Source organism: Poecile atricapillus, unplaced genomic scaffold (assembly GCF_030490865.1).
Source record: "Poecile atricapillus isolate bPoeAtr1 unplaced genomic scaffold, bPoeAtr1.hap1 scaffold_259, whole genome shotgun sequence".
Lineage (NCBI taxonomy): Eukaryota > Metazoa > Chordata > Aves > Passeriformes > Paridae > Poecile > Poecile atricapillus.
In genome coordinates this window covers 30,304-49,626 of record NW_026709063.1, presented here as the reverse complement: position 1 = coordinate 49,626, position 19,323 = coordinate 30,304, and the positions used below count along the sequence as shown (strand labels likewise).

At 61.2% G+C, this 19,323-nt stretch overlaps 1 protein-coding gene across 1 annotated transcript; it reads right to left on the bottom strand.

The window, feature by feature from the left end:
• Window positions 1-8,353: 8,353 nt before the first annotated feature.
• LOC131574351 (large ribosomal subunit protein bL9m-like) lies at window positions 8,354-19,143 on the bottom strand. The gene is given in 9 exon segments (XM_058828787.1): window positions 8,354-9,189; window positions 11,156-11,239; window positions 12,559-12,581; window positions 12,584-12,659; window positions 12,772-12,822; window positions 15,476-15,600; window positions 15,870-16,029; window positions 18,762-18,821; window positions 18,936-19,143. Coding segments are annotated over 9 exon segments (894 nt in total). The 5' UTR covers window positions 19,119-19,143; the 3' UTR covers window positions 8,354-9,057.
• Window positions 19,144-19,323: the final 180 nt, after the last annotated feature.

The following is a 19,323-nucleotide window of genomic DNA, read 5'->3' as shown; positions in this document are numbered from 1 at the left end:
TCTATTACCTTTCCTTTCCTTTCCTTTCCTTTCCTTTCCTTTCCTTTCCTTTCCTTTCCTTTCCTTTCCTTTCCTTTCCTTTCCTTTCCTTTCCCTTTTCCCTTTTCCCTTTTTTTCCCTTTTCCCTTTTTTTCCCTTTTCCCTTTTTTTTCCCTTTTCCCTTTTCCCTTTTCCCTTTTTTTCCCTTTTCCCTTTTTTTCCCTTTTCCCTTTTCCCTTTTTTTCCCTTTTCCCTTTTTTTCCCTTTTCCCTTTTTTTCCCTTTTCCCTTTTTTTCCCTTTTCCCTTTTTTTCCCTTTTCCCTTTTCCCTTCCCTTTCCCCGCCGAAAGCGAAGGTGCCCCCGCGCCCCCCCCGCCCCAGATGGTTCTGGAAAAGCCCCCCCGGGCTGGGGGAGGGGAGGGGGGGTTTAATCCCCCCATAATCCCCCCCCAGCCCCCCCCAGGATCAGCGCAGCCCGTGGGGAGGGGGGGACACACAAAGGGGGGGGGGGGACAAAGCCCCCAAACCCCCCCAAACCCCGCCGGGACCCCCCCCGGGGCTCAGCGCAGCTCGGGGGGCTCTGGGGTTGGTGCCCCCTCCCCAAATTCCCAGCGCGGTGCGGGGGCAGCTGCGGGGGCGGGGCCGCCCCTAATCCCCCCCCCAACCCCCTCCCCAAAATCCCGCAGGATTTGCGGCCCCAAATCCCGGGATTATCCCGGCCAGGCCAAATCCCGCCCGGGACCGGCGGGACACGCGCGGAGCCCGCGGGGGGGGGGGAGATCCGAGCCCCCTCCCCACCCTGGGGACCCCCCCAAACCCCTCACCCCCGTCAGGGACCCCCAAATCCTCCCCAGGCAGCCCCAAACCCCTAAATCCTCCCCAGGCAGCCCCAAACCCCCCAAATCCGGGTGGGGGGCGGGAATGGGAGGTGGGACCCCCGCCCAAATTGAATTGGGGGGGTGGGGGACACCTGAACCCCCCCGGACCCCCCCCCCCCCAATCCCGGGCTTTGTTTCTCCGTGCCCGCCCGGCAGCGCTTCATTAGCGCCAGGGCCTCATTAGCGGCGCTAATTAAACACCCCCCACCCCCCAAAATCCCCCCCGCAGCGGGGTCCGGGGTGGGGCTGAAACGGGGGGTGGGAGGTGCTGGGGGGGGCGATTCTGGGGGGCTTCAGGGCGATTTTGGGGGGTTTCAGGTTGATTTTGGGGGGTTTCAGGTTGATTTTGGGGGGTTTCAGGTTGATTTTTTGGGGTTTCAAGTTGATTTTGGGGGGTCTCAGGTTGATTTTGGGGTTTCAGGTTGATTTTGAGGTGTTTCAGGTTGATTTTGAGGGGTTTCAGGTTGATTTGGGGGGTTTCAGGTTGATTTTGAGGTGTTTCAGGTCGATTTTTTGGGGTTTCAGGTTGATTTTGAGGTGTTTCAGGTTGATTTTGGGGGTTTCAGGTTGATTTTGGGGGGTTTCAGGTTGATTTTTGGGGGTTTCAGGTTGATTTTGGGGGTTTCAGGTGGATTTTGGGGGGTTTCAGGTTGATTCTGGGGGTTTCAGGTCGATTTTTTGGGGTTTCAGGTCGATTTTGGGGGTTTCAGGGCGATTTTGGGGGGTCTCAGGTTGATTTTGGGGGGTTTCAGGTTGATTTTTCGGGGTTTCAAGTTGATTTTGGGGGGGCTTCAGGTCGATTTTTTGGGTTTCAGGTTGATTTTGGGGGGTTTCAGGTTGATTCTGGGGGTTTCAGGTTGATTTTTGAGAGGTTTCAGGTTGATTTTGGGGGGTTTCAGGTTGATTTTGAGGGGTTTAAAGTTGATTTTGAGGTGTTTCATGGCGATTTTTTGGGGTTTTCAGGGTGATTTTGGGGTGTCAGGAGTCGGGGGCTGGCAGGGGGGGTTTGGGGGTGCCCCGGGGGGGGTCCCCGCGCCCCCCACTCACCCCCGGGAGGGTTTTCTGCTCGTGCAGGGCGCTCTGGGCCTTCAGGGCCGACTCGCGGGCGCAGTAGGTCAGGAAGGCGCATCCTGGGGGGGAAAGAAATGGGTCTGGGGGCGTTTGGGGGGGACACGGGGGGGACCCCCGGGGTGTCCGAGGTGACACAGAGGGTCCGGAGCCCCCCAGGAACACCCAGAGACCCCAAACGACCCCCAGAGACCCCAGACCCAGCAGCCAAGTGCCCCCCACAGACCCCAAATCCCCCCCCCTAAAAACTCCCAAATAACCCCCGGGACCCCCCGGGACCCCCCAAATCCCCCAGACCCCCCCAGAGCCCCCCAGAGCCCCCCAGACCCCCCCAGAGCCCCCAGACCCCCCCAGAGCCCCCCCAGAGCCCCCCCAGAGCCCCCCAGAGCCCCCCAGAGCCCCCCAGACCCCCCCCAGAGCCCCCCAAGATCCCCCATCCCTGCCCCTCCCCCCAGGGCCACGCGGGACAGGGAGGGGTCCCCAAAACCCCCCGGGGGGGGGAGGGGCGGTCAGTGCCCCCCTCCTGTCCTGGGGGGTCCCGGGGACCCCCAGAGACCCCCCCAGAGCCGGTGCCTGTCGGGGGCACAGGCGGTGCCGGGGGTTTGGGGGGTGTTGGGGACAGGGTCAGGTGTGGGGGGTCCCCGGGGTGTCACTGTCACCCCCTCCCACAGCCAGGACCCCCCCCAGGGACCCCCAGAGCCGGTGTCACCCCCGGGGACACACGGGGTGAGCACGTGACACCCCAGGGACAGACAGAACACCCCAAAACAACACCCAGACACCCCGAAACAACACCTGGACACCCCAAAACAACACCTGGGCACCTCAAAACAACACCTGGACACCCCAGGGACAGACAGCACCCCGAAACAACACCCAGACACCCCGAAACAACACCCGGACACCCTGAAACAACACCCGGACACCCCGAAACAACACCCGGACACCCCAAAACAACACCCTGACACCCCAAAACAGCACCCAGACACCCCGAAACAACACCTGGACACCCCAAAACAACACCTGGACACCCCAAAACAACACCCGGACACCCCCAGGGACAGACACAACACCCCGAAACAACACCCTGACACCCCGAAACAACACCTGGGCACCTCAAAACAACACCTGGACACCCCAAAACAACACCTGGACACCCCAAAACAACACCCGGACACCCCCAGGGACAGAAACAACACCCCGAAACAACACCTGGGCGCCCCAAAACAACACCCAGACACCCCAAAACAGCACCCGGACACCCCAAAACAACACCCAGACACCCCAAAACAACACCCAGACACCCCGAAACAACACCTGGACACCCCAAAACAACACCCGGACACCCCAAAACAACACCTGGACACCCAAAACAACACCCGGACACCCCCAGGGACACCCAGAGCCGGTGTCACCCTCACAGGGTCACCCGGGGTGACCACGTGACACCCCAACACTCACCTGACATCCCAAAACAACACCTGACACAACACCCCAACACCCCCAGGGCCCGGTGTCACCTGGAGGGGCACCCACGTGACACCAAACACCCGCCTGGCACCCCCAAACAACACCCGGCAGCCACCTGGAACAACAGCCGGACACAATAACCCAGCAACACCCCCAAAATACCCCAACAACACCCCAAAAGCGATGCCCCAAAAGCACTGCAACACCCCAACAACACCTCAACAACACCCCAACAACACCCCAACAACACCCCAACAACACCTCAACAACACCTCAACAACACCTCAACAACACCCCAACAACACCCCAACAACACCTCAACAACACCTCAACAACACCCCAACAACACCTCAACAACACCTCAACAACACCCCAACAACACCCCCCACTCACCCAACACCACGAGAGCCGGACACAGCACCCCGGTACAACACCCCACACCCGACACCAACACCCCACACCCGACACCCCACACCCAACACCAACACCCCACACCCGACACCAACACCCCACACCCGACACCAACACCCCACACCCGACACCAGCACCCCACACCCAACACCAACACCCCACACCTGACACCAACACCCCACACCCGACACCAACACCCACACCCGCCTGACACAACCCCCACACGGCCCCGTGACCCCACAGCCGCCCCCACCCCCAACAGCCGGGCTGCAACACCCTGACAACGGTGTCCAGGCTGGGCTGGGGGGCTGCGGCTGTTCCTGTGCTCGGGGCTGTTCCCAGGGCTGTTCCTGTTCCTGTACCCAGGGCTGTTCCTGTTCCTGGGCTGTTCCTGGGGCTGTTCCTGTTCCTGGGGCTGTTCCCATGCCCAGGGCTGTTCCTGGGGCTGTTCCTGGGGCTGTTCCTGTTCCTGGGGCTGTTCCCATGCTCGGGGCTGTACCCAGGGCTGTATCTGAGGCTGTTCCTGTTCCTGGGGCTGTTCCCATGCCCAGGGCTGTTCCTGGGGCTGTTCCCGTGCCCGGGCTGTACCCAGGGCTGTATCTGGGGCTGTTCCTGTTCCTGGGGCTGTTCCTGTGCTCGGGGCTGTTCCTGGGGCTGTTCCTGTACCCAGGGCTGTATCTGGGGCTGTTCCTGTTCCTGGGGCTGTTCCCGTGCCCAGGGCTGTACCCCAGGCCTGCGGCTGTAGGTTGAGCCGTGGCTGTTGCTCAAGGCCTTTGGCTGTACTGGGGCTGTTCCCGGTGCTCTCGGTTGTACCCGGGGCTGTTCCCGGTACCGGGGCCTGTTCCCGGTGCCCTCGATTGTAGCTGGTACTGTTTGTGGGGCTGTTCCCAGTACCGGGGCCCTCGGTTGTACCTGGGGCTGTTCCCGGTACCGGGGCCTGTTCCCGGTGCCCCCGGTTGTTCCCAGTACCGGGAGTGGTTCCTGACGCCAGGGCTGTTCCCGGTACCGGGGCCCTCGGTTGTACCCAGGGCTGTTCCCGGTACCCCAGGCCGTGTCTCGGGGCTGTTCCCGGTACCGGGGGCTGTTCCTGGTACCCCCGGCCGTGTCTCGGGGCTGTTCCCGGTGCTGGGAGCTGTTCCCGGTACCGGGGCCGTGTCTCGGGGCTGTTCCCGGTGCTGGGAGCTGTTCCCAGTACCGGGAGCTGTTCCTGGTGCTGAGGCCGTGGCACGGGGCTGTTCCCAGTACCGGGGGCCGTACCCGGGGCTGCTCCCGGTGTTGGGGGCTGTTCCCGGTACCGGGAGCCACATCCCGGGGCTATTCCCAGTACCGGGGGCAGTTTCTGGTACCGGGGGCTCTGTCCTGGGCCTGTTCCCGGTACCGGGGGCAATTCCCAGAACCGGGGGCCGTACCCGGGGCTGTTTCCGGTGCTGGGGGCTGTTCCCAGTACCGGGAGCTGTGTCACAAGGCCGCTCCCGGTACCGGGGGCCATCTCCCAGGGCTGTTCCCGGTACCGGGGGCCACATCCCGGGGTTATTCCCAGTACCGGGAGCTGTTCGTGGTACCGGGGGCCACATCCCGGAGCTATTCCTGGCACCGGGGGCGGGATCCCAGGGCTGATCCCGGTATCTGGGGCCGTTCCCGGTACCGGGGGCCGGATCCCAGGGCTGATCCCGGTATCTGGGGCTGTTCCCGGTACCGGGGGCCGTGTCCCGGGGCTATTCCCGGTGCTGGGAGCTGTTCCTGGTAGCCACAACACGGGGCCATTCCCGGTCCCGGGGGCTGCTCTCGGTACCGGGGGCTGAATCCCAGGGCCAATCCCGGTATCCGGGGCCATACCCTGGGGCCAATCCCGGTATCTGGGGCCGATCCCGGTATCTGGAGCCGTTTCCGGTACCGGAGGCCGAATCCCGGGGCTGTCCCCGTGCCCGTGCCCCACACCCACCCCCGCTGCCCGTGCCCCATTCCCGGTTCCCGCTTCCCGCTTCCCCGTTCCGGTACCTTTGTGCATCCCGGTGTACTTGTCCTTGATGACGGTGAGCTCGTAGATTTTCCCGAATTGCTCAAAAATGGGTTTCAGGTCCTTCTCCTCCAGGTGCCGCGGGATCTGCCCCACGAAGAGTTTGATGGCGTCGGGCTCCTTCATGGGGCCGCCGGGGGCTCCCCGGGCCCCGGGGCCGCTCCCGCTCCCCGCTATCACCGCCCGGCCTCGGCTCCCGGTGCTCCCGGCGGTGCCCGGTGCCCCGGCGCACACAAAGGACGAGGCGGCCCCGGGGCTCGGCTCGGCTCCGGGGACGGGGCGCGGCGGGGCGGGGGCAGCTCTGCCCGGGGGGCGGCGCTCCCGGCGCTCCCGGTGCGTCCCGGCCGTTTCCCGGGTGCTGCTCCCCAAAAATCCCGCTGGATGCTGCGAGCGCCCGCCCCGCCGGTACCGCCCCGGTGGCCTCGGGGAGGGTCCCGGTACCGGGCGGGGGGAGCTCAACGCCCGGTTCGGTCCATGGAGGCGGCGGCCGTCGGTCCCCCGAGAGCGCCGGTGTTGGCCGAGCCCCCCCCGCCCGCTGGGGCACCGGGTACCGGGTACCGGCACCGGGATCGGCACCGGGAGACGCTTTTCTTCCTCGGTTGGGGCCGCCCCGCCCCGCCCCGCCCGGTGCTGATGTCAGAGCGGCACCGGGGACCGGCACCGGGGACCGGCACCGGGGACCGGCACCGGGGCCTGGGGAGCGGGACCGGGGATGGAGAGCTGGGGACCGGCTACCGGCACCGGGAAGGGATAACGGGAACCGGCACCGTCTGTGGGGAACGGGGTTCTGGCTACCGGGCACCGGCACCGGCGGCAACAGCGGGGCCTGGAGCCCGGGACCGGGGCTCTGGGAACCGGCTACCGGCACCGGGGACCGGCAACCGAGCACCGGCACCGGCCGTGGGGCGCTGGGCGGCGGCGGGACTGGGAAGCGGGGACGGGGAGACGGCGCCTGGAACCGGGCACGGCACCGGCACCGAGCTCGGGACTGGCGGCAGCGGCGGTACCGGGAACCGGGACGGGCCCCGGGCTCCGGTAACGGCCCCGCCCGGGCCCGGGGGGGGTGGGGATGTTTTGGGGAGGGGGCGGCGGCTGCGCAGGCGCGGGGGGGACACGGGGGGAGGGTCCGGTGTCCGCCCACGCGTGTCCCCTCCCCCCCCGCGTGTCGCCGGTGCCTCCCGGTGCTGTCCCCGGTGCTGAAGGCAGCCCCGCCCCCTCCCCTCCCGTGTCACCTCCCACGGCCGCGGCCCGGGGCCCCCGGGCCGGTGCCACCCCCTCTGTGCCACCCCCTCCGTGTCCCGGTGTCCCCAGACCGGTGCCACCCCTCAGTGTCATTGTGTCCCCCCCCCCCAGCTCGGTGCCACCCCCTCGGTGTCCCGGTGCCACCCCCTCCATGTCCCGGTGTCCCCCAGGCCGGTGCCACCCCCTCTGTGCCACCCCTCCGTGTCCCGGTGTCCCCAGGTCGGTGCCACCCCCTCTGTGCCACCCCCTCCGTGTCCCGGTGTCCCCAGACCGGTGCCACCCCCTCCGTGGTGTCCCCAGGTCGGTGCCACCCCCTCGGTGTCCCGGTGCCACCCCTCAGTGTCACTGTCCCCCTCCCGGCTCGGTGTCCCCTCCCGTGCCACCCCCCCGTTGTCACGGCAATGAGGTGGCACCGTCCCATCCTGGGGGGTTTTGGGGACCCCCCCGCGGTGACACTTTGGGGACACGGGGCTCCCTCAGGTGGGTCCCAACCCCCCCCCCCAAAAATTCACTCGGAACACCCGGATTTGGATCCCAGAAATTCCCGTTTTTTCCAGCGTGGGAAAACTCCCAGGAACGGCCTTTTCTTCCCCAAATCCTGCAGCTGCCAGAACTCTGGGACCCCCCCCAAAAAAATTTGGGACCCCCCAAAAATTCCTGGGATCCCCCAAAAATTCCGGGGATTCCCCAAATCCCGATCCTCCTTCTCCAGGGGAATTCCTGCTCCAGGAGTTCCCATGAGGGGGGTCCCAAGGGTGGAACCCCCCCCCCCCAAAATCCCATCCTGGGATCCCCTGTGGGGTTTGGGGGGTCCTGAGGGGTTTGGGGGTCACAGGAATCCCACGGCCCCCCAAAATCCTGGGAATCCCCCCAAAATCCCCCCTTTTCCAGGGAGCTGCTGCTCCTGGAGCTCCCCATGGGGGAGGAGGGTCCCAAAACCACCCCAAACCCATCCTGGGGACCCCAAATCCATCCTGGGGACCCCAAATCCATCCTGGGGACCCCAAATCCATCCTAGGGACCCCCAAACCCATCCTAGGGACCCCCAAATCCATCCTGGGGACCCCCAAATCCATCCTGGGGACCCCAAATCCATCCTGGGGACTCCAAATCTACCCCTGACCCCCAAACCCATCCTGGGGACCCCAAATCCATCCTGGGACCCCAAATCCATCCTGGGGACTCCAAACCCATCCTGGGGACCCCCAAATCCATCCTGGGGACTCCAAATCCATCCTGGGGACCCCAAATCCATCCTGGGGACTCCAAATCCATCCTGGGACGACTCCAAACCCATCCTGGGGACCCCCAAATCCATCCTGGGGACCCCAAATCCATCCTGGGGACCCCAGATCCATCCTGGGGACCCCAAACCCATCCTGGGGACCCCAAATCCATCCTGGGGACCCCCAAATCCATCCTGGGGACTCCAAACCCATCCTGGGGACTCCAAATCCATCCTGGGGACCCCCAAACCCATCCTGGGGACCCCCAGGGCTCAGGGGGATTTGGGGGGGCTTAGGAGAATCCCAAAATCCTTCTCTGGGAACCCAGAGATGTCCAGGAGTTCCCCTCAAGTGGGGAACCGACCCCAAACCCATCCTGGGGACCCCAAATCCATTCTGGGGACCCCAAATCCATCCTGGGGACCCCAAACCCATCCTGGGGACCCCAAATCCATCCCAGAGACCCCCCAAATCCATTCTGGGGACCCAAATCCATTCTGGGGACCCCAAATCCCCGCTAGGGCCCCCCCTGGGGCAGAGTGGGGTTCAGGGGGATTTGGGGGGGCTCAGGACAACCCCAAAACTCCGGAGCTGCTGCTCTGGGAATCGGGAGATGTCCGGGACTTCCAGAGCTCAGGGGGGTCCCAAAAAGGAGGAAAACGGCCCCAAATCCTTGGGGGGGACCCCAAATCCTTCTGGGGAGACCCCAAATCCTCTGGGGGGAACCCCAAATCCTTCTGGGGGGGACCCCAAAAGCCTCGGGGGTGTCAGAGGAGCTGCTCCCGGCTCCTCTCCAGCTGCTGCCGCTGCTGCTCCCGCCAGTGCCAGAAGCGTTTGGTTTTGGGGCGCAGGAACTGCACCACGTCCATGGGAACACGAACAGTGTCCAGCCCGTTCACCTGGGAACCCCAAAAACACCTGAGTCACCCCAGAAACACCCCCAAAACCACCTGAGTCACCCCAAAAACACCCCAAAACAACCCCAAAAACACCCCCAGGGCACCACGTCCATGGGAACCCGAACAGTGTCCAGCCCGTTCACCTGGGAACCCCAAAAACACCCCAAAAACACCTGAGTCACCCCAAAACCACCCCAAAAACACCTGAATCACCCCAAAAACAACCCAAAACCACCTGAATCACCCCAAAAACACCCCCAGGGCACCACGTCCATGGGAACAAGAACAGTGTCCAGCCCGTTCACCTGGGAACCCCAAAAACACCCCCAAAACACCTGAGTCACCCCAAAAACAACCCAAAAACACCTGAATCACCCCAAAAACCCCCAAAACACCTGAATCACCCCAAAAACAACCCCAAAAACACCTGAATCACCCCAAAAACAACCCAAAACAACCCCAAAAACACCTGAATCACCCCAAAAACAACCCAAAAACACCTGAATCACCCCCAAACCACCCAAAAACACCCCCAGGGCACCACGTCCATGGGAACAAGAACAGTGTCCAGCCCGTTCACCTGGGAACCCCAAAAACACCCAAAAACACCTGAGTCACCCCAAAACCACCCCAAAACCACCTGAATCACCCCAAAAACAACCCCAAAAACACCTGAATCACCCCAAAACCACCCCAAAAACACCTGAATCACCCCAAAAACACCCCCAAAACACCTGAATCACCCCAAAAACAACCCCAAAAACACCTGAATCACCCCAAAACAACCCAAAACAACCCCAAAAACACCTGAATCACCCCAAAAACAACCCAAAAACACCTGAATCACCCCCAAACCACCCAAAAACACCCCCAGGGCACCACGTCCATGGGAACAAGAACAGTGTCCAGCCCGTTCACCTGGGAACCCCAAAACCACCCCCAAAACACCTGAATCACCCCAAAAACACCCCAAAACCACCTGAGTCACCCCAAAAACACCCCCAAAACACCTGAATCACCCCAAAAACACCCCAAAAACACCTGAATCACCCCAAAAACACCCCCAAAACACCTGAGTCACCCCAGAAACACCCCAAAAACAACCCCAAAACACCTGAGTCACCCCAAAAACAACCCAAAACCACCTGAATCACCCCAAAACCAACCCCAAAACCAGCCCAGTGACCCCAAAGCAGCCCCAGGGCACCCCGAAATCCACCAGGAGACCCCAAAGTGCCCTGGGTCACCCCAAAGTGCCCTGGGTCACCCCAAAGTGCCCTGGGTCACCCCAAAGCGCCCCTGGGTCACCCCAAAGTGCCCTGGGTCACCCCAAGGTGCTCTGGGTCACCCCAAAAGCGGCCCCAGGACAGCCCAACCCCCCAGATCAGCCCGAGGGGCCCGGCTGGAGGGGGAGGGGGGAGGGGAGGAGGGGGGAGGGGAGAGGGAAATGGGGGGGAAGGGAAGGCGGGGGGGGGGGTCTGCTGTCCCCTCTCTGTCCCCTCCCCTGTGCCTCTGTCCCCTCTCTGTCCCCCTCCCTCCATCCCCTCCCTGTCCCCTCCCTGTCCCCTCCCTGTCCCCTCTCTGTCCCCCTGTCCCCTCCCTGTGCCTCTGTCCCCTCTCTGTCCCCCTCCCTCCATCCCCTCCCTGTCCCCTCCCTGTCCCCCCCTGTCCCCTCCCTGTCCCCCTGTCACCTCCCTGTCCCCTCCATCCCCTCCCTGTCCCCTCCCTGTCCCCCTGTCTCTGTCCCCCTGTCCCCTCCCTGTCCCTCTGTCCCCTCCCTGTCCCCTCCATCCCCTCCCTGTCCCCTCCCTGTCCCCCTGTCTCTGTCCCCCTGTCCCCTCCCTGTCCCCTCCCTGTGTCCCCTCCCTGTCCCCCTCCCTGTCCCCCTGTGTCCCCTCCCTGTCCCCTCCATCCCCTCTCTGTCCCCTCCCTGTCCCCCTGTGTCCCCCTGTCCCTGTCCCCTCACCGTGACGTCACACCAGAAGTGTCCCCAGCGCCGGATGGGCTCTGGTGGCAGGCGCAGAGCGTGGGGGGGCACAAACACCCCGAGCTGCCGGGAACAGAGACCCCAAAAACCGGGAGTGACCCCAAAAACTGGGATCCCACCCCAAATCCCAGGAGTGACCCCAAAAACCGGAGTGACCCCAAAAACCGGGAGTGACCCCAAATCCTGGGAGTGACCCCAAAAACCGGGAGTGACCCCAAATCCTGGGAGTGACCCCAAAAACCGGGAGTGACCCCAAATCCCGGGAGTGACCCCAAAAACCGGGAGTGACCCCAAAAACCGGGGAGTGACCCCAAACCCCGGAGAGTGACCCCAAAAACCGGGAGTGGACCCCAAATCCTGGGAGTGACCCCAAATCCCGGGAGTGACCCCAAATTCCTGGGATCCCACCCTAAATCCCCGGGAGTGACCCCAAAACCCCGGGAGTGACCCCAAATCCCGGGAGTGACCCCAAAAACTGGGAGTGACCCCAAATCCTGGGATCCCACCCTAAATCCCGGGAGTGACCCCAAAAACCGGGAGTGACCCCAAACCCCGGGAGTGACCCCCAAATCCTGGGATCCCACCCCTAAATCCTGGGAGTGACCCCAAATCCTGGGAGTGACCCCAAAAACCGGGAGTGACCCCAAAAACTGGGAGTGATCCCAAATCCTGGGAGTGACCCCAAAAACCGGGAGTGACCCCAAACCCCGGGAGTGACCCCAAAAACTGGGAGTGACCCCAAAAACCGGGAGTGACCCCAAACCCCGGGAGTGACCCCAAAAACTGGGAGTGACCCCAAAAACCGGGAGTGACCCCAAAAACTGGGACTGACCCCAAAAACTGGGAGTGACCCCAAAAACTGGGAGTGACCCCAAAAACCGGGAGTGACCCCAAATCCCGGGAGTGACCCCAAAAACTGGGATCCCACCCTAAATCCCGGGAGTGACCCCAAATCCCAGGAGTGACCCCAAATCCCGGGAGTGACCCCAAAATCCGGGAGTGACCCCAAAAACTGGGGTCCCACCCCAAACCCTGGGATCCCATCCCAAATTCTGGGGGTGACCCCAAATCCCGGGATCCCACCCCAAACCCTGGGAGTGATCCCAAATCCTGGGAGTGACCCCAAATCCTGGGATTCCATCCCAAAACCCAGGATCCCACCCCAAATCCCGGGAGTGACCCCAAATCCCGGGAGTGACCCCAAATCCCAGGAGCAGGGCTGGACCGAGACCCCCCAAAATCCTTCGGGAATGACCCCGAACCTTGGGATTTGCCCCATTTTCTGTGGCTCTGGGGAATCCTCAAAATCCCCACAAAATCCCCAAAATTCCCAAAAATCCCCCAAATCCCAAAATTCCCCCAAATCCCCCGACCCCGCTCACGTTCTTGAGGAAGTGCCGGGCACGATGTCGGGGCTGAGCTCCCAGCTCACGTTGTTCTTCATCCCCACCTGGAGCCGGCAGCGCCGCAGGAATTCCAGAGTCTGGGGAAAACGGGAGAGGCTGGGAAGGGCCCTGGGAATGGGGGGAATTCCCGGATTTGGGGGATTTTGGGGGTTTTTGGGGATTTTTGGGGTTTTTGGGGGAAGCGCTCACCTTCTGCCCGCTTGGGGTTTGGAGCTCCTCCAGCTTCCCCTCCTGAGCCAGCTGGAAATGGAGAGAAGGAATGAGGGGAAAATGGGGGAAAAAATGGGGAAAAATGGGATTGGGGTGGGGGAAAATGGGGGGAAAATGGGGGGAAAAATGGGGAAAAATGGGGAAAAATGGGATTGGGGAGGGGAAAAATGGGATTGGGATGGGGAAAAAATGGGGAAAAATGGGATTGGAGTGGGGGAAAATGGGATTGGGATGGGGAAAAAATGGGGAGAAAAATGGGGATAAAAATGGGATTGGGGGAGGGGAAAAATGGGATTGGGATGGGGAAAAATGGGGGAAAAGTGGGGAAAAATGGGGAAAAATGGGATTGGAGTGGGGGGAAAATGGGATTGGGGAGGGGGGAAAATGGGACTGGGGAGGGGAAAAATGGGGAGAAAAAGGGGAAAAATGGGGAAAAATGGGGAAAAATGGGGAAAAATGGGGGAAAATGGGGGGAAAATGGGATTGAGGAGGGGAAGAAATGGGGGGAAAATGGGGAAAAAATGGGATTGGGATGGGGAAAAATGGGATTGGGATGGGGAAAAATGGGGAAAAATGGGGGAAAAATGGGGAAAAATGGGGAAAAATGGGAAAAAATGGGGAAAAATGGGGAATAAATGGGGAAAAATGGGGAAAAAATGGGATTGGGATGGGGAAAATGGGGGAAAATGGGGGAAAAATGGGATTGGGGAGGGGGAAATGGGATTGGGATGGGGGAAAATAGGGAAAAAATGGGGAAAAATGGGGAAAAAATGGGATTGGGATGGGGAAAAATGGGGGAAAATGGGGGGAAAATGGGGAAAAAATGGGGTAAAATGGGATTGGGAAGGGGAAAATGGGGGAAATGGGGGGAAAAATGGGATTGGGGGAGGGAAAATGGGGAAAATGGGGAAAAATGGGATGGGATGGGGGATTGGGAAAGGGGATTGGGATGGGGAAAATGGGGGAAAAATGGGGAAAAAATGGGGAAAAATGGGGAAAATGGGGGAAAAATGGGATTGGGATGAGGGAAAGGGATTGGGATGGGGAAAAATGGGGAAAAATGGGGAAAAATGGATTGGGATGGGGAAAATAGGGGAAAAATGGGGGAAAATGGGTTGGGGGAGGGGGAAATGGGATTGGGATGGGGGGAAAATGGGGAAAAATGGGGTAAAAATGGGGAAAAATGGGGTAATATGGGGAATAATGGGGAAAAATGGGGGAAAAATGGGGGAAAAATGGGATTGGGGTGGGGAAAAATGGATTGGGATGGGGAAAAATGGGGGAAAACGGGGAAAAGAAGGGGAAAAAATGGGGAAAAATGGGATTGGGATGGGGAAAATGGGGGGAAATGGGGGAAAATGGGGGAAAAATGGGTTTGGGGAGGGGGAATGGGATTGGGATGGGGGAAAATAGGGAAAATGGGGAAAAATGGGATTGGGGAGGGGAAAATGGGATTGGGATGGGGAAAATGGGATTGGGATGGGGAAAAATGGGGGAAAACGGGGAAAAATGGGGAAAAATGGGATTGGGATGGGGAAAATGGGGGAAAAATGGGATTGGGGCGGGGGAAATGGGGATAGGTTCGGGAAGGTTCTGGAAGGTTTGGGAAGGTTCGGGAAGGTTCCAGAAGGTTTGGAAGGTTCAGGAAGGTTCAGGAAGGTTTAGAAGGTTCCAGAACGTTCGGGAAGGTTCAGGAAGGTTTGGAAAGGTTCGGGAAGGTTCCAGAAGGTTCCAGAAGATTTGGGAAGGTTTGGAAGGCTCAGGAAGGTTCTGGAAGGTTCCAGAAGGCTCAAGAAGGTTCCAGAAGGTCTGGAAAGGTTCAGGAAGGTTTGGGAAGGTCTGGGAAGGTTCAGAAAGGTTCGGGAAGGTTCCGGAAGGTTCAGGAAGGTTTGGGAAGGTTCAGGAAGGTTCGGGAAGGTTCCAGAAGGTCTGGGAAGGTTTGGGAAGGTTCGGGAAGGTTCGGGAAGGTTCCAGAAGGTCTGGGAAGGTTCGGGAAGGTTCGGGAAGGTTCGGGAAGGTTCAGGAAGGTTCGGGAAGGTTCCAGAAGGTCTGGGAAGGTTTGGGAAGGTTCGGGAAGGTTCAGGAAGGTTCGGGAAGGTTCGGGAAGGTTCAGGAAGGTTCGGGAAGGTTCAGGAAGGTTCGGGAAGGTTCGGGAAGGTTCAGGAAGGTTTGGGAAGGTTTGGGAAGGTTCAGGAAGGTTCAGGAAGGTTTGGGAAGGTTCGGGAAGGTTCAGGAAGGTTCGGGAAGGTTCCAGAAGGTCTGGGAAGGTTCGGGAAGGTTCGGGAAGGTTCGGGAAGGTTCAGGAAGGTTCGGGAAGGTTCCAGAAGGTCTGGGAAGGTTTGGGAAGGTTCGGGAAGGTTCGGGAAGGTTCAGGAAGGTTCGGGAAGGTTCGGGAAGGTTCGGGAAGGTTCTGGAAGGTTCGGGAAGGTTCAGGAAGGTTCAGGAAGGTTTGGGAAGGTTCAGGAAGGTTCGGGAAGGTTCAGGAAGGTTCGGGAAGGTCTGGGAAGGTTCAGGAAGGTTCGGGAAGGTTCCAGAAGATTTGGGAAGGTTTGGAAGGCTTGGGAAGGTTCAGGAAGGTTTGGGAAGGTTCTGGAAGGTTCGGGAAGGTTCTGGAAGGTTCAGGAAGGTTCGGGAAGGTTCTGGAAGGTTCCAGAAGGTTCGGGAAGGTTCCGGAGGCGCTGACCTTGTCCTGATCCTGGAAGATCCGCAGGTTTTCCGGGGTGGGATACACGGCCAGGCCCTGCGGGAGGAGCCGGTTCCTGCCCAGGCGCTGCCCCACGCTCACCACGGCCCCGCGCCGCCCCACGCCTGCGGAAACACCGGAGGAGTTAAAACCGGGACAAAACCAGAAGGAAAAGGCTGGGAAAGGGTTGGGAATGTGGGAATTCCCAGGATTCCGGGGAAGGGCTCACTGCTGGAATTCCAGGGAATGCGGAATTCCTGGAATCAGCTCCGTGCTCCCCCGTGGGAAAGGAAAAACCAAAAGGGAAAAAAAGGGATAAAAGCGGGAGGGGAAGGGCTGGGAATGTGGGGATTCCCGGGATTCCCGGAATTCCCGGGATTCTGGGATGGCTCACCCTGCACGGAGCGGGTCAGGAGCAGCTCCATGCGGGAGCGGGGCAGGTGCTTCCCGTCCCTCACCAGGCGGAAAACGCGGTGCCGGCGCGGGTGTAACCGGGGAGCCGCTCCCAGCCGCGCCAGCGGCACCGGCCACACGCGCTCCACCACCACCGAGCCCTGCCGGAGAGAATGACAGAGAATTCCAGGGAATTCCAGAGAATTCCCATTGGGAACGTGGATCTGGCACCGGCCACACGCGCTCCACCACCACCGAGCCCTGCCGGAGAGAATGACAGAGAATTCCAGGGAATTCCAGAGAATTCCAGAGAATTCCCATTGGGAATGGGGATCTGGCACCGGCCACACGCGCTCCACCACCACTGAACCCTGCCGGAGAGAATGACAGAGAATGACAGAGAATTCCCAATGGGAATGGGGATGTGGCATCAGCCACACGCGCTCCACCACCACCGAGCCCTGGGAGAGAGAATGACAGAGAATTCCAGGGAATTCCAGAGAATTCCAGAGAATTCCCAATGGGAATGGGGATGTGGCATCAGCCACACGCGCTCCACCACCACCGAGCCCTGCGGGAGAGAATTCCAGAGAATTCCAGGGAATTCCCATTGGGAATGGGGATCTGGCATCAGCCACACGCGCTCCACCACCACTGAACCCTGCGGGAGAGAATTCCAGAGAATTCCAGAGAATTCCCATTGGGAATGGGGATCTGGCACCGGCCACACGCGCTCCAGGACCACCGAGCCCTGCGGGAGAGAATTCCAGAGAATTCCCAATGGGAATGGGGATGGGAATGGGGATGTGGCACCGGCCACACGCGCTCCAGAACTACCGAGCCCTGGGAGAGAATTCCAGAGAATTCCAGGAATTCCCAATGGGAATGGGGATCTGGCACCGGCCACACACGCTCCAGAACTACCGAGCCCTGGGAGAGAATTCCAGGGAATTCCTGATGGGAAATGGGGATTGGGAATGGGGATGGGAATGGGGATCTGGCACTGGCTGCATGCAGTGCAGCATCACCGAGCCCTGCGGGAGAGAATTCCAGGGAATTCCCAATGGGAATGGGGATGGGAATGGGGATTGGGAATGTTCCAGGGAATTCCCAGTGGGAATGGGATTGGGAACGGGGATGGGAATGTTCCAGGGAATTCCCAATGGGAATGGGATTGGGAATGGGGATTGGGAATGTTCCAGGGAATTCCCAGTGGGAATGGGATTGGGAATGGGGATCTGGCACCGGCCACACGCGCTCCAGGACCACTGAGCCCTGTGGGACAGAATTCCGGGAATTCCCAATGGGAATGGAGAATGCTCCAGGGAATTCCCCATGGGAACAGAGCTCGGGATGGGGCAGCCCAGGGATCTGAGGTGGTGCCGACCCCACAGCCCAGAGACCCCAGAACCGCCCCACACACCCCACAGACCCTACAACCACCCCATAGACCCTGTAACCACCCCACAGACCCCACAGAGCCTGTAACCACCCCACAACCACCCCACAGACCCCACAGACCCCACAGAGCCTGTAACCACCCCACAGACCCCACAGACCCCACAACCACCCCACAGACCCTGTAACCACCCCATAGACCTCACAGACCCTGTAACTGCCCCACAGACCCCACAGACCCTGTAACCACCCCACAGACCCCACAGACCCCACAACCACCCCACAGACCCTGTAACCACCCCATAGACCTCACAGACCCTGTAACTGCCCCACAGACCCCACAGACCCTGTAACCACCCCACAGACCTCACAGAGCCTGTAACTGCCCCACAGACCCCATAGATCCTTTAACTGCCCCAGAAAGAGGGTTTAGGATCTGGGGGGGTCTATGGGGTCTGGGAGGGCTCCAATGGGGGTTATGGGGTTTGGGGGGTTACAAGGTCTAGGGCATCCCTGATGGGGGTTATGGGGGATCCCTAATGAGGGTTATGGTGTGTGGGTGGGCTCTAATGGGGGATTACAGGTCCTGAAGTCGAATGGGGTTACGGGGCCGGGTACGGTATAGGGGCTATGGGGTCAATAAGGGGGTTATGGGGGTCAATAACGGGGCTGTGGGGTCAATAAGGGGGTTATGGGGCCTATAACGGGGCTGTGAGGTCAATAACGGGGCTATGGGGTCAATAACGGGGCTATGGGGTCCCATAACGGGGTTATGGGATCAATAACGGGGCTATGGGGTCTATAACGGGGCTGTGGGGTCAATAACGGGGCTGTGGGGTCAATAACGGGGCTGTGAGGTCAATAACGGGGCTGTGGGGTCAATAACGGGGCTATGGGGCCTATAACGGGGCTGTGAGGTCAATAACGGGGCTGTGGGGTCAATAACGGGGCTATGGGGTCAATAACGGGGCTGTGGGGTCAATAACGGGGCTGTGGGGTCAATAACGGGGCTGTGGGGTCAATAACGGGGCTATGGGGTCAATAACGGGGCTATGGGGTCAATAACGGGGCTATGGGGTCAATAACGGGGCTATAGGGTCAATAACGGGGCTGTGGGGTCAATAACGGGGCTATGGGGTCAATAACGGGGCTATGGGGTCAATAACGGGGCTATGGGGTCAATAACGGGGCTATGGGGTCAATAACGGGGTTATGGGGCCTATAACGGGGCTGTGAGGTCAATAACGGGGCTGTGGGGTCAATAACGGGGCTGTGGGGTCCCATAACGGGGCTATGGGATCAATAACGGGGTTATGGGATCAATAACGGGGCTATGGGGTCAATAACGGGGCTGTGGGGTCCCATAACGGGGCTATGGGATCAATAACGGGGCTGTGGGGTCTATAACGGGGCTATGGGGCCGGCTCAGGGCCCGTCCCGCGCCCCCGGTACCGACTCCAGGCGCTCCCTCCATTCCCGGTGCCCCCGCTCTCACCAGGCCAGGGCTCAGGCTCAGGGCCCGTCCCGCCGCCACTCCCGGTGTCTCCGGCCTCAGGAGCCCCCGGCTCAGGGCCCGTCCCGCCACCATTCCCGGTGCTCCCGGGCTCAGCAGCCCCCGGCTCAGGCTCAGGGCCCGTCCCGCCGCCATTCCCGGTGCTCCTGGGCTCAGCAGCCCCCGGCTCAGGCTCAGGGCCCGCCCCGCCGCCATTCCCGGTGCTCCTGGGCTCAGCAGCCCCCGGCTCAGGCCCAGGGCCCGTCCCGCCGCCACTCCCGGTGCTCCCGCGCTCAGCAGCCCCCGGCTCAGGCCCAGGACCCGCCTCAGGGCCCGTCCCGCCGCCCCCGGGGCCAACATGGCGGCCCCGCTCCCCCTCACGGCGCCGAGGAGCGCGCGCCGCCCGCACTGCGCCTGCGCAGAGCCCGCGCCGGGCGGCACCGAAGGACCCCGGCCGGGGCTGCCCCGGAGCGCCTGATCCCGGTTCCTGCCCGGTTCCCGCCGGTTCCCGCCAGTTCCCACCCGGTTCCCGCCAGTTCCCATCCGGTTCCCGCCAGTTCCCACC